The 12,359-nt window shown below is 58.4% G+C and overlaps 1 protein-coding gene across 2 annotated transcripts in view; it reads right to left on the reverse strand.

Moving 5' to 3' along the window:
• The window catches only part of MLXIPL (MLX interacting protein like), a 46,220-nt gene that overhangs the window by 2,456 nt on the left and 31,405 nt on the right, over window positions 1-12,359 (reverse strand). Inside the window, exons 8-16 of one of the 2 annotated variants that reach the window (XM_067537745.1) lie at window positions 11,691-11,890; window positions 10,882-11,449; window positions 9,558-9,631; window positions 5,676-5,850; window positions 4,345-4,457; window positions 4,016-4,135; window positions 3,232-3,359; window positions 2,311-2,434; window positions 550-679 (exon numbers count right to left, since the gene is read on the reverse strand). In XM_067537745.1, the coding sequence (XP_067393846.1) occupies window positions 550-679; window positions 2,311-2,434; window positions 3,232-3,359; window positions 4,016-4,135; window positions 4,345-4,457; window positions 5,676-5,850; window positions 9,558-9,631; window positions 10,882-11,449; window positions 11,691-11,890 (1,632 nt within the window). Of the gene's footprint in view, window positions 1-549; window positions 680-2,310; window positions 2,435-3,231; window positions 3,360-4,015; window positions 4,136-4,344; window positions 4,458-5,597; window positions 5,851-9,557; window positions 9,632-10,881; window positions 11,450-11,690; window positions 11,891-12,359 lie in introns of both variants that reach the window. The other variant, XM_067537744.1, reaches the window with a different exon arrangement.

A 12,359-nucleotide genomic window follows, 5' to 3' on the forward strand; every position in this document is an offset into this window, starting at 1 on the left:
GTTTGAAACGTGCAGCCTTTCCCTTTCCCTGTGGTATCGACTGGGAAACTGGGCCCAGCCACGTCTCTGTCATACGACGAGCCCGTCTTCCCCTACGCACCACCTAGCCTGGCCTTGTTCCCGGAACCACATCCCAGCGCGGCGGGTCCCTGGCACTGAACTCCAGCCGGGCAGAGATTGAACCGCCCTCTGGCCAGGCTCAAGAGCAGGAGAACCAGCCTGAATGGAGCTGGGGAACAAATACCTTGCTGACCCCAAGGCCAGTGGAAGAGCATCGCCAGAGCAGCTACGGGCAAGCCCAGAGCTGGCCCTGAAAGCGCTTCTCCCCCAGGACAGCATCCCCCCATGCAGGCGAGCCCCATGTTCACAGCTCCTCTTGCATGCCCCAGCACACTGCCGTTCTCCAGATCACGACACTGAGCCGACCTCCTGCCCAGCTCATCCAGCACACACAGCAGGGGCTGTGGGCTGGGAGCAGGTGGCAGGCGGCAGGCAGGGCCAGTGCCCGCCTTCTCCAGGGCAGGCAAGGAAAGAAGTGGGGCTACGTACTGGGCCGAAGTGCCGGGAGGGAGCAGTACTGGTCCAGCCAGGCTAGGGACGTCTGGCTGAGGCTGTCTCTGCTGGCTGTGGAGACCATGCCATTGAAGGATTCAAAGAGGGGCCGGATGATGATGCTGAACTGATGGGAACAGCAGTTAAGGACTCCCCACCACAAGGCAGAACCATAAGCAGCCCCCCTGCCCATCTCCCTGCCCCACGCGGCCTGTCCCTTTCCTGCTGGTACTTGGGGAGCGACTCCACCAGCTGCAGAGTCAGTGCCACCCACGTGGTGCCAGGCCACAGCTTGTCTGGTGGGCAGGAGCACGAACACTAAAGCCCTGCTGGGAACAAAGCCCGGTGTCCCAAGACCAACACTGGGTGGGGGGGGGGAGGGGATAGAGAGGATGTGGATACCAGGCATGTGGGGGTGGCACCCTGAACCCACCTGTACCCTGTGTTCACCACCTCTGTATGGTTATGGGTTATTTTGCACAAAGCGTGCCTAGTGAGGTATCATTTGAGAACTCGCAGTCTACTGACCATGGCTGTCCTGTTAGCGTGTGTGTGGCGTCGTTGTGTACGGAGCTGGGAGGTTTTACTACATATTTGTTATTGAAACGTGTGAGTCTGGGAACGCCGACAGACTAGGTCCTTAGAAATAACAGAAGGATGTAAACAAAGCCCTCGCGTGTCATCCCTGAACTGAAGACGTGTCAAACATCACGTGCACAGATGGCGTGAGCAAGAAATGTACAATTCCCCTGCAAGCTGCTTCGACTCTCACATACGCCACAGACTGACTGCTTGCACCCCAGCGGGCGTATTCCCCACAGAGACGGGGAGGGTGTGAATTAAGAGCAAACGGCTTCCCCGGTACCTCTTCTCCTTCACCTCGACACATGGAAGCACGATGGTTTGGGAGACAAAGAGACGCGTCATTGAACCGTGGAAGGAATGGGCCCAGGCGTAAAGGAGGCAGCCTATGAGGTGTACTGCAGCTTATGGTGAGACAACCTGTTTCGCTTTTTTAGCCTGGGAGACTCTCTGCTCAGGGTAACAAAGGCTGCGGTACAATTATTTCCTTTGATGAAATGAGGAACTGATTCACGATCTTACACTGACCAAGAGGGTCTCGAGCAGTGTAAGATGCACATTTCGGAGGGGCAGGGGGAGGGCTGGGGGATGGGCAGGTGTCGCCCTGTATGCAGTTCACGCGTGGCTGGGAGAGCGTTCGTGTAACGTTGCTGGCTGTGCCGTTACATGCTAGCGGCTGTGTGAGCAGAGCCTGGAGGTGCCGCTTTTCCTAGCAGAGCAGTGTAAGAGACACCCCGCCCTGGAGAAGGAAGGGGACACCACTGTTCAGAAGGCCAGCTTGTACCCTGGAGGATGTCACGGGAGGGTACAGAGGGGATCTGGAGACTGGCCCAGGGGAGGGGGCTCCAAAGTCATGGGAAGCTCCAGCTGGCTCCAGGGTCCCAGCGCGTGGGGTGCGTGAGCAAGGCACAGAAGCCATGGACTCAGAGCCATTTCCCAGCACCCAGGCCCTAGCAGGCCCAGGGCCCTGATGTCTCTGTATCTGGCAGGCTGCAGAGCTGGGGGCACGCCAGGCTGATGCCTGTCTCCCCGTGAGAGGTGATGGAAGAAGGCAGAGGCTGTGAGGTGTCTGTTTCCAGGCGGCTGTCACCATGGAAACATCTTTGGCCCTGCTCGGCGCCCCAGGGACCCCGGGTGTTTCGGGAGGGGAGCTGGAAGCCCGGCTCCAAAGGATACAACCCAGAACTTCCAGTTCTGCAGCGTGCTGGAGCGGACGTACTCCTCAAACATGTCACGCATCTGGTCGAAGCGCTGGCGGGTGATGGGCACTCCGGTGGCGGGCAGCTGCTGCTGGCACAGGCTGCAGGGGCACAAGAGGATGGCGGCTGTCTGCCCCGGGTGACGGGCACGCACGGAGGTATTGGCACTGGGGAGAACAGTGAACGTCCCGCCCCGCGGCCTGGCTCTCCGACCCCTTTGCCCCGGGCTGCGCCCCTGGGGTGGTCCGGGAGGGATGCCGCGGCAGGGAGACATGGGCTGGCACCAGGGCAGATTGGATCACCAGCCATTAGCGATGCCCTGGCTGAAGGTCACTGTGGGAAAGCCCCACTTCCCCTGGTGAGCTACTTCCCCCTCTTCCCAAGGCCCCTGTGTGTGGGCCCCAGGTTCTGCCCTCTCTGGAGGGGCTGGTTCCCAGGGCTGTACCCAGGGCTCCATCTCCAGGGGCCCCAGAGGCTTTACAAACATAGGGGGAACCCTCCTCCCTCACGACCGATGTGCAGCTGCTTCTGGGGTGGAACACGGCAGCTGCTTGCCAGCGCGCACTGCACAACGACGCTGCACAGCCACCGGCACAGGAAGGGCCCTCTTCGAGATGCCACGTCTCATTCGACAGACAGCAGCCCAGCGCCCCTCTGCCCCGGGCCGGGGGAGTGAGGGCAGCGCTGACGGGAAGCGCCCCTACTGAGGGGTCACCCTCTGCAGCACACTTGGTTTGGTAGGGCTCCAGCTCACACCAGTGACCGAGCCTGACTCTACTCAGCAGATCCGATATCATGTACCCCCGTGCGGTGGTGCAGCTCCCCCCCCGTGGGACACCCCTCCCTGCCCTCCTCTCCCCTCCCCCGGCACGGCTCCCCCCCCCCCCGGCTGTCCTACTTGATGGCCGCGTTGAGCGCCTCGATCTGCTCGCGCAGCCGCTGCGCCTCGTCCTGCAGGGCGGCCCTCTCCTGCTGCAGCTTGCAGATGTACTCCGCCGTCTTCTGCAGCGTGGTGGCCTTGCTGACCTGTGGGGCCGGCGGGGGGCTGAGTGATGCTGATCTCCTGCGGCTGCCCCTCAGCAACCCGCCCAGCACTCTGCCTGCCCGGAGCAGGGCTGGGCCTGTCAGGGATTTGGGGGACATAGCCTCCCCCGCTGCCCCTCCAGGGGCTCTGAGACCTGGGCGGCTGGCCAGCGCAGAGCAACACCCCGTTCCCCGGCGGGGGGGCCAGGGACAGTCTGTAGCCAGGGAAGGGGGCTGAGGGGGGGCGCTGGCCGGGGTCTGTCTCACTCCCTGCTGCTCACCCCGATCCCAGGCCACGGCGCTGGTGCTGATCTGCTGCAGGCGGGCCAGGGGCCGGGGGCCCGGACCAAAGCCCTCCGCTTCCAGTCCCCGAGAGGCTCCGGCTTTGCCACGGCCCGTCTGCGCAGGCCAGAAACTGAGCACGCAGGGCCATGGCGGAGCCCCGTGGCCCAGATCCTGGGGCTGCCCCTCTCCTCAGCAAGGCCTCAGCTGAGGCCAAGCTCTGTCCCTGACCTGGGCAGCTAGCTCCCAGTCAAGGGCCTAGAGTCCCAGGGACACCCAGGGGCGACCGCGGTGAGTAGCGGTTTGGTACTTTCCCCTGGCGAGCTGCCAGTCCCGCCCTCCACGGCCGCTCTGGGCTTTGCGCACCGCTCACGCACCTTCAGGCTGGGCTGGGCACTCAGGGTGCTCACCAGCCCGTGCAGAGTGTCAAAGCCCAGTTTGATGTTGAAGCGTCTCTTCTGCTCGGCGGAGATGTGCGTGATGCGGCGGCTCTCCGTCTGCAGGGCAAGGGCAGAGTCAGGTCCCCGCAGGGCCAAGGGGAACAGCTCCGGTACCCCCGCACCTGAGACAGACCCGCCGACATGACAGCAGGGGCAGGGGGTGCGATCCATGGGGAGCAAGAGGAGTGGGGAGGGGAGGGCTGTCCCCGCCGGGTGGGCAGCCAGAGACACGCTGCCCCCCTGGGGAGCCCTGGACCGTTCCGTACCTTGTTGGACTCTGGCCTGCCCCGGCTGGGGGTGGAGTGATGTGGCAAGTTCCCGGCAGTCAGCCTCCCACCCGGCACCGGGGAGATTCGCCCAGGCTTCGGCCAATCACTGGCTGGAAGAGAAAACGAGACTCTTTGGGGGGGGGGCTGAGTGGGCAGCACCAACCGGTTCCTGGACCTGCCCCCAGTGCAGGGGCTGGGACTGGGGGGCCCGACTGCCCAGGCTGGGTCCTGTGAGCCTCACATACAGGGTGAGCTCCATCTGAGTGGCTGCAGGTTCCTGCCCCACTGTGGCACGGAGACAGAGGGACAGGCATCCTGGAGCAGACCGAGAGCCCCACTGGTGCAGCAGCCTGGCCCGGACTGGCCGATGCCAGGGGCTTCAGAGAAAGGAGTCACCTCCCCATAATACACACACAATTTCACAGCTGCTCGAAAACTGCCAGCTATGGGCCCTGGGAAATTTTGGACTTTGCATTTTTTCCCCCAAAAAAATTTCCAGCAAAAAATGTGGATTTACAAAGAAAACCTGAAACCAGCCCAAAAGGGCTGTTTTCAAAAACCATTGCTGGCAAACGTTTTTCATTTTTGAAAACTAAACACTGAATTACTTTCTCCCCAAACCCAAAAATGTTAACCCAAAATTGACATTTTTACTGAAAAAATTGCAGGTTTCTTATTTTTTTCCATTTTAAAATCGAAAATTTCAACCAGAACAAAAAGTTACTGCAAAAATTTTCCATTTGGTGAAAGACACAATTTTTGCAGAAAAAACATTGAGAAAAAGACTCCCACCAGCTCCGTTGGGTTGATCTGTTGGCAATCCTCCCAACAGAGAGGTTGTATGGCCAGCATTAGCCTCCCCCTAGCACTTGGCCCCTGTTCCCGCTGGGTGGCTGGGCTTGGGCGTGGAGCTGCCCGCCAGGCCCCCGACAGCTAAGTCAAGCTGATTCAAATTGTCTGCATGGTTCTACCCTTGTGGGTCTCTCTGGGGCAGCTGTCCTTGCAGTATGGCAGCAGGGCTGGCTCCGGTGTTGTGTCCCTGGCTTTTCTTTCTGGTGTTTCTCACGCACCTGCCCAGTCCCTGCTAACCCCAATCCTTCTGTGTTGTCACCACCCACCCATCCAACTCCTGGGTTAATAGACGGAACCGGAGGGGAATCTTCAAGAGGATCTTGGCAAGGGCAGTGCCAGCACTGGAGATGCCGGGGGAGCCTTCTCTGAGCAGATTTCCCCCACTGACAGCTGCTGACCTGGCATCACCTGCAGGCCGGGACGGTCACTCTCTCTGGGAATCAAAGAGGAGGTGTCATAGACTCTGCGCTGCTCACCACAGCCCGACGTGGGGGAGAGCTGCTCCGTCTTGGGGACCAGCAGGGACCCTGGCTGCGCCACAGCCAGTGTGATGGGGACAGACTGGGAAGGGCTGGAGCCAGGAGAAAGCCCCGGAGTCAGCTGGGCCATTTGGGGCAGGAAGCCAGAGGGGACTTCAGCAATGGCACCTTCCTGCAAAGAAAGATGGAGTCTGCACTTTGGGATCCGCAGTGGATGGCTCAGGCTGGTGCCCCAGGAGGCAGAGGGCAAGAAGGGGCTGGGCCTTTCCCTCACACACAGGAGACCCAGCCACTGAAGTACCTGCAACAGCCTGACTCTAGTAGACAGGGAGAACTGGTCACAGCCCCACAGGGCAAACCAGGCCTACTCTGTGAAGGGGAGGGGGAGGGGGAAGGGTCCCAATCTCCTCACAAGGCTACAGCAACACAGCACAACCCGGCGCTCCCAGGGGCTTTGGTTTCCTCGACCATGGGCTCCTGGCCCGAGAAGAAGGACTGCTGAGCAGAGACCTTCTTGGAAGGGGAAGATTGTCTTCGAGTACAGACTGGCTAACCTAGGGAGGCAGACTTTTAACCAGGTTCAACAGAGGCAGCAGACAAAACCCCCCAGGTAAACATGGAGATGTGGGTGACAGGTCAGAATCTGGGGGGAACAGGGGAAATTGCAGCATGGGCAAAGGAGAGACTTGAGGGAATATAGAGGGGAAATCTAACACACATCTTAGATGTCTGTCTAGTAATGTGAGAAGTACGGAGAATAAACAGGAAGAACTACAAATACCAGTGACTAATCACAGATATAACATAACTGGCATCTCAGAAATCGGTGGGAATATTCACGTGACTGGAATATTGGTATAGAAGAGTACAGCTTGCCGAGGAAGGACAGGCAGGGAAAATCCAGAGGAAGTGTTGCCTTGTTTATATCGAAGAGGTTTACACTTGCACTGAGACTGAGACAGAAGTGGGAGGCAGACCTGTTGAAAGTCTTTGGGTAAGAAAAAAGGGGTAGAAAACAAGGGTGATGTCATGTAGGGGTCTATTACAGACCACCTAACCAGGAAGAAGAGGTAGATGAGACATTTTTTAAACAACTAACAAAATCATCCAAAGCACAGGGCTTGATGGTGATGCAGAATTTCAACTACCCAGACACTGTTGGAAAAATAATACAGCAGGGCACAGATTATCCAACAAATTCATGGGCTGCATTGGAGACAATTTTTTATTACAGAGGGTGGCGAAAGCGACTAGGGGAGAGGCTGTTCTAGATTTGATTCTTACAAACAGGGAGGAACTAGTTGAGAATCTGAAGGTGGAAGGTAGCGGGGGTGAAAGTGATCGTGAAATGATAAGAGTTCATGATTCTAAGGAATGGTGGTGGTTGCGGGGGGGGAACAGCAGAATAAAGACAATGGACTTCAAGGAGGCAGACTTGGAGGCAAACCCAGAGAATCGGTAGAAAAGATCCCATGGGAAGCTAGTCTAAGGAAAAAAGTTCTGCAGAGTTGGCAGCTTTTCAAAGTGACATTATTAAGGCCACAAGAGCAAACCATACCAATGGATAGGAAAGATAGGAAGTATGATAAGAGGCCACCCTGTCTTAACCAGGAGATCTTTGATGACCTGAAACTCAAAAAAGTGTCATACAAGAAGTGGAAAGTAGGTCAAATGACAAAGGATGAGTATAAACAAACAACACAGGCACGGAGGGCCAAAATTAGCAAGGCCAAGGCACAAAACGAGATTAAACTATCTAGAGATATAAACGGTCACAAGAAAGCATTTTACAAACACATGGGAAACAAGGGGAAGACCAGTGAAAGGGCAGGCCCATCACTAAATGAGGAGGAAAAGATAGTAACAGAAAATGCAGCAATAGCTGAAGCATCAAATGTCTCTTTTATATCAGTTTTCACCACAAAAGTTAGCAGTGATCGGACAACTAACACAGAGAACATCAATGTAAATGGGGTAGGATCTGAGGCTAAAATAGGAAAAGAACAAGTTAAGAATTACTTAGAAAAGCTAGATGTCTTTAAGTCACCAGGGCCTGATGAAATACATCCTAGAACACTTAAGGAACTGACAGAAGAGTTCTTTGAGCCATTAGCAATTATCTTTGAGAACTCGTGGAGTACGGGAGAGATACCAGAGGACTGAAAAAGGGCAAATACAGCGTCCATCTATAAAACGGGGAATAAGGGCCATCCAGGGAGTTATAGACCAGTCAGCTTAATTTCTGTACCCAGAAAGATAATGGAGCAAATAATCAAACAATTGTTTTGTTAAGTTGATAAATAACAGTTAACATGGATTTGTCAAGAACAAATCATGTCAAACCAATATAATATCCTTCTTTGACAGGGTAACAAGCCTTGTAGATGGGGGGAAGCAGGAGATGTGCTATATCTTGATTTTAGTAAGGCTTTTGATACTGTCTCCCATGACCATCTCATAAACAAACTAGAGAAATGTAGCCTGGATGAACCTACTATAAGGTGGGTGCACGACTGACTGAAATACTACACTCAGAGAGTAGTTAGCAACGGCCCACAATCGAGCTGGAAGGCCGTCTCACGTGGGGTCCCATAGGGATCTGTCCTGGGTCTGGTTCTAGTCAATATCTTAATAGGTGATTTGGCTGATGGCATAGAGAGTACACTTGTAGTTTGCACATGACACTAAGTGGGAGGACAGGATTAGAATTCCAAATGATCTTGACAAACTGGAGACATGGTCTGAAATACAACAGGATGAAATTCAATAAGGCTGAATGCAAAGTACGCCACTTAGGAAGGAATAAATTGCACAAATGCAAAATGGGAAATAACTGACGAGGATGGCGTAGAGCAAGAAAGGATCTGGGGGTTACAGTGGATCACAAACGGAATGTGAGTCAGCAATGTAACAACCATTGCAAAGAAAGCAAACATCATTCTGGGATGTATTAACAGGCGTGTCGTAAGCCAGACACAGGGAGTCATTCTTGCACTTTGCTCTGTGCTGATGAGGCCTCAGCGGGAGTATTGGGTCCAGTTCTGGGCACTGCGCTTTGGGAAAGATGTGGACAAATTGGAGAAAGGCCAGAGGAGAGCAACAAAAATGATTAAAGGTCCAGAAAACGTGACCTCTGAGGAGAGATTGAAAAAGTGGGTTTGTTTAGTCGGGAGAAGAGAAGACTCGGGAGGACACGATGAGACAAGGCGGGTGGACCAACACCTGTCGGTGAGAGAGACACGCTTTCGAGCCGCACAGAGGGCTTCTTCAGGTCTGGGAAAGGGGGACACGAGAACAGCCTTCATGTATATAACAAGATGTTTATAAGGAGGAAGAGGACAAGGTTGTTCTTTGCCACTGAGGACAGGACAAGAAGCAACGGGCTTAACTTGCAGGAAGGGTGGTTTAGGTTGGACATTAGGAAAACCTTCCTCGCTGCCCCGGTAGCTAAGCACTGGAACAAACTGCCTGGGGAGGTTGTGGGATCTCCGTCGTGGGAGGTTTTTAAGAGCAGGTCGACAAACACCTGTCAGGGCTGTGCTAACACTTAGACCTGCCTCAGTGCAGGGAATGGACTAGATAACGTCTGAAGGTCCTTCCAGCCCTACGTTTCTGTGATCTATGACCTGCTGCACCCCTTGCTAGTCCAGCCCCAGTGCCCACACAGCTCCATCAATGCCCGCGACTCCTGCCCTGACACGCCCTGTGCTAGTCCCACTCTGCCCAGAGTCAGATTAACTGAGGCACACGGATACGGGTGGAGATCTCACTGCTGCCCCCTGCCGCGTGACCGAGCCCACATCTGAAACCCAGCACGCGGCAGTGAAAGGCCGATGTCGCTCGGCTGCCCGGCAGATGGGGTTGCTGGTGGGTTCTTACCGGGGAGGCCGGCGACATGGGGAGGAGGGTGGTACTGGAAGTGGACGGAGGATCCAGGGCCAGCTCTGGTTTATCTGCAAGACAGAAGGCAGCAGAAGGGGAGGATGCATCATGAGAGGAGAACCAGGCTGGTGCCTCATGATATCCCCCTCCCACCAGAGCGAGCGGCCGGTGCAGCCCTGCAGGGAGATGCAGACCAGCTCCTACTGCCTGCACCCGGTTCTCTGGGCACAGCCCCAGGGAGGAACCAGCAGGGAGCGGCCAGCCCTGAGGACTGGGGTGGGGCTGGAAGGCAGGTTCTAGCCTTGGTTCTCTGCGAATCAAGCCAAACCGGGGGCTGAGCGCTGCCGCTCTGCAGCTGATCGGGATGTCTTTTGGTGCAGGTGCGAAGGACGCCTACCCACAGGGACTCCTGGGACTCAGGCCCCTGGTGTGACAGACGCAGCGGGGATACGAGAGACCCAATAAAACACCTGGCAACCACAGCGTTTGTCTGTAGAATGCGGCACACCCAGCACCCGGCCAGGGCTGGGCGACAGGCAATTGGCGTGATCGGGAAGTGCGGGACCCGCCTCCCCACGCTGGCATGGAGCTTGTCACGTGCTCCCACTGACGTCGGCTGGAGAACCCAGGGCTCGGCATGGAGCCGGAGGAGGGGACCAGCCAGGGAATGTCTGGCCCAGACTCTGGGCTCCTCCTCGCTCCCGCATGCCTGCCCAGACCTGAGGGGCTGCGGTACTCAGCCTGGGGCAGGGCAGCTGAATCACAGCTGCCGTCCAGCCCGCGGGGCCCCTCGCGCTCCTGGCCAACCAGGGCCGGGAGCTGCTCTGTGAGGACAGCGATCCCAGGGGGTGAAACAGCAACGCTACCCAAGCCCCCAATCCGTGGGGCTGGCATTGGGCCCAGGGTGCGGATTCTGCCCCACAGCAGGGCACTCACAGCACCCACTCAGCCAACTGCACCCATCCCGTCCTCGGCAGAGTCGCCGACGGCCTCCTCCCAGCCGAGGCAGCGTCACTGCTGCCCCGCGCCCTTCTGGGGCTCCCTGTGGCCTCGGACACAGGTGCAGGGCCATGGCGAGAGGCATCAAAGGAGATAAGAAATGAGCGCAAAGAGCTAGCGAGCGGCCAGCCCGTGCCCAGACACCAGCCCCCCTTCCCCTCTCTGGAATGCAGGGCCAGCCCATCCGTCACCCTCCACAGGCCCATCCGCCTGGTCCCGCTGCAGCTGAAGGAAGCCGGCTGGCCAGAGGGGGGCAGTCAGGTGCCCTGAGCCAGCAGCAAACGGTGACCCCCAAAGCAACCCCTCCCCTCCGCCCTGTTACCTGCTGTCAGGAGCTGGGTGAGGCAGGGGTTGGGTCCCGCCAGGCGCGGGGGCACAGGGTGTCCCATGGGTCTCTTTGTCTTGGTGCTGGCTGACTTCGCCATCGGCCTGCCGCCCCCCGGCTGCGACCGCCCCTTGGGGGTGGCAAACCCGGGGCCGCTCAGCATGCCGGTGGGCAGCGGCTGGGCGTGGGACAGAGCAGGGTACGCTGCTGGCAGGAGGTCCACGCCGTAGCCCAGGTCTGGCGCGTGCTGAGTAAAGCAGGGGGTGGCGAGCAACGAGCCGCCCGGGGAGCCAGAGTAATGGAATTTGGCTTTTGGTGCTGAAGCCGGAGGGCACAGGGGGGCCTGGCCCAGCAGGAAGGCGCCCGGCGGGGGGGCTGGGGTGCAGTAGGAAGGGCCAAAGGGCTCCAGGCTGAGGCTTTTGCCGGGCAGCCCATACTGGAGTGGCGGCTTGTGCTTGAGGTCAGCACACAGGCTGCTGCTGGAGTCTGCGGGCCGCGGGGCCGGCTGGAAATCGGGGCCGAGGAAGGAGCCAAGCAGGCTGAGCCGGGAGGAGCAGCTGCCAGACTGAAAGAGACAGAGAGAGATTACAGCGCGCATGGCCCCGGACTGCTGGACTGGACCGGGACCAAGAGGGGCAGGGCAGGCAGACAGCCGGGGAGGTGGGCACAGAGCCCGCCGCGCAGCAGCAAGGGGGCCCGGCCCCATTGCCTCGGCAGGCTGGGCTGAAGCAAACCCAGAGGGCAAAGCAATCGCAGGGCCCGAGAGGAGCAGAGCAGGACGTGATCCTGCCTGGAGACCTGCTCACCTGGAGGTGCCCGTTGGGTGGGACTGGGGCATCACCGTAGCTGGCAGGCAGGCCTCTGGAGCCCAGCGCTGGGCTGGCGTGGCTGGCAGGCGGGGCACTGCTGCCACCGTAGAGGGGGTCAGCCATGGGCGTGAAGCAGGGCTGCTCCTGGTAGCTCAGATGCATCTGTGAAGGCAGCGGGCGCGGGCCGGCGAAGAGATCTGCAGGGCAAAGCGGAGACACGGTGAGCCCCAGCGCGGGAGGCAGCCCGAGCCCACGTTAGCCGGCCCACTGGGGCACACGCGGGGTTTGCCATCAGAGGCCCAGCCCCCCGCGGCAGCTGCTCCCTGGTGCTGAGGAAGAAGGCAGAGACAATATCCCGTGAGCCGGGGCAGTTGTGCAAGAATCGCCGTGGCGAAAGCGCTCCTCCTCGCCCCCTGCAGCGGCCAGCTCACCTCCGCCCCACAGCCTCCGGCCCGGTGACAGAGCCCGGCTCCGCGTGTTTAGAGCCACGCAGGCTCCCAGCTGCTGCGCCTCCTCTGCCCAGAGCTCACCTGCCATTCACTGGCAGGGGGCCCGTGGGCTGGGGGGCAGTCTCAGGAGGAGGGGGCCGCTCGGCTCACGCTCTCCTTCCCAGCCCGATCCCTCAATCAGCCCCCCCAAGGCGTCTCCCTCCCTGGCCCAGCCAGC

This window comes from Emydura macquarii, unplaced genomic scaffold (genome assembly GCF_026122565.2).
Source record: "Emydura macquarii macquarii isolate MOO-44397 ecotype Brisbane River unplaced genomic scaffold, CSIRO-AGI_Emac_v2 contig_450, whole genome shotgun sequence".
NCBI lineage: Eukaryota > Metazoa > Chordata > Testudines > Chelidae > Emydura > Emydura macquarii.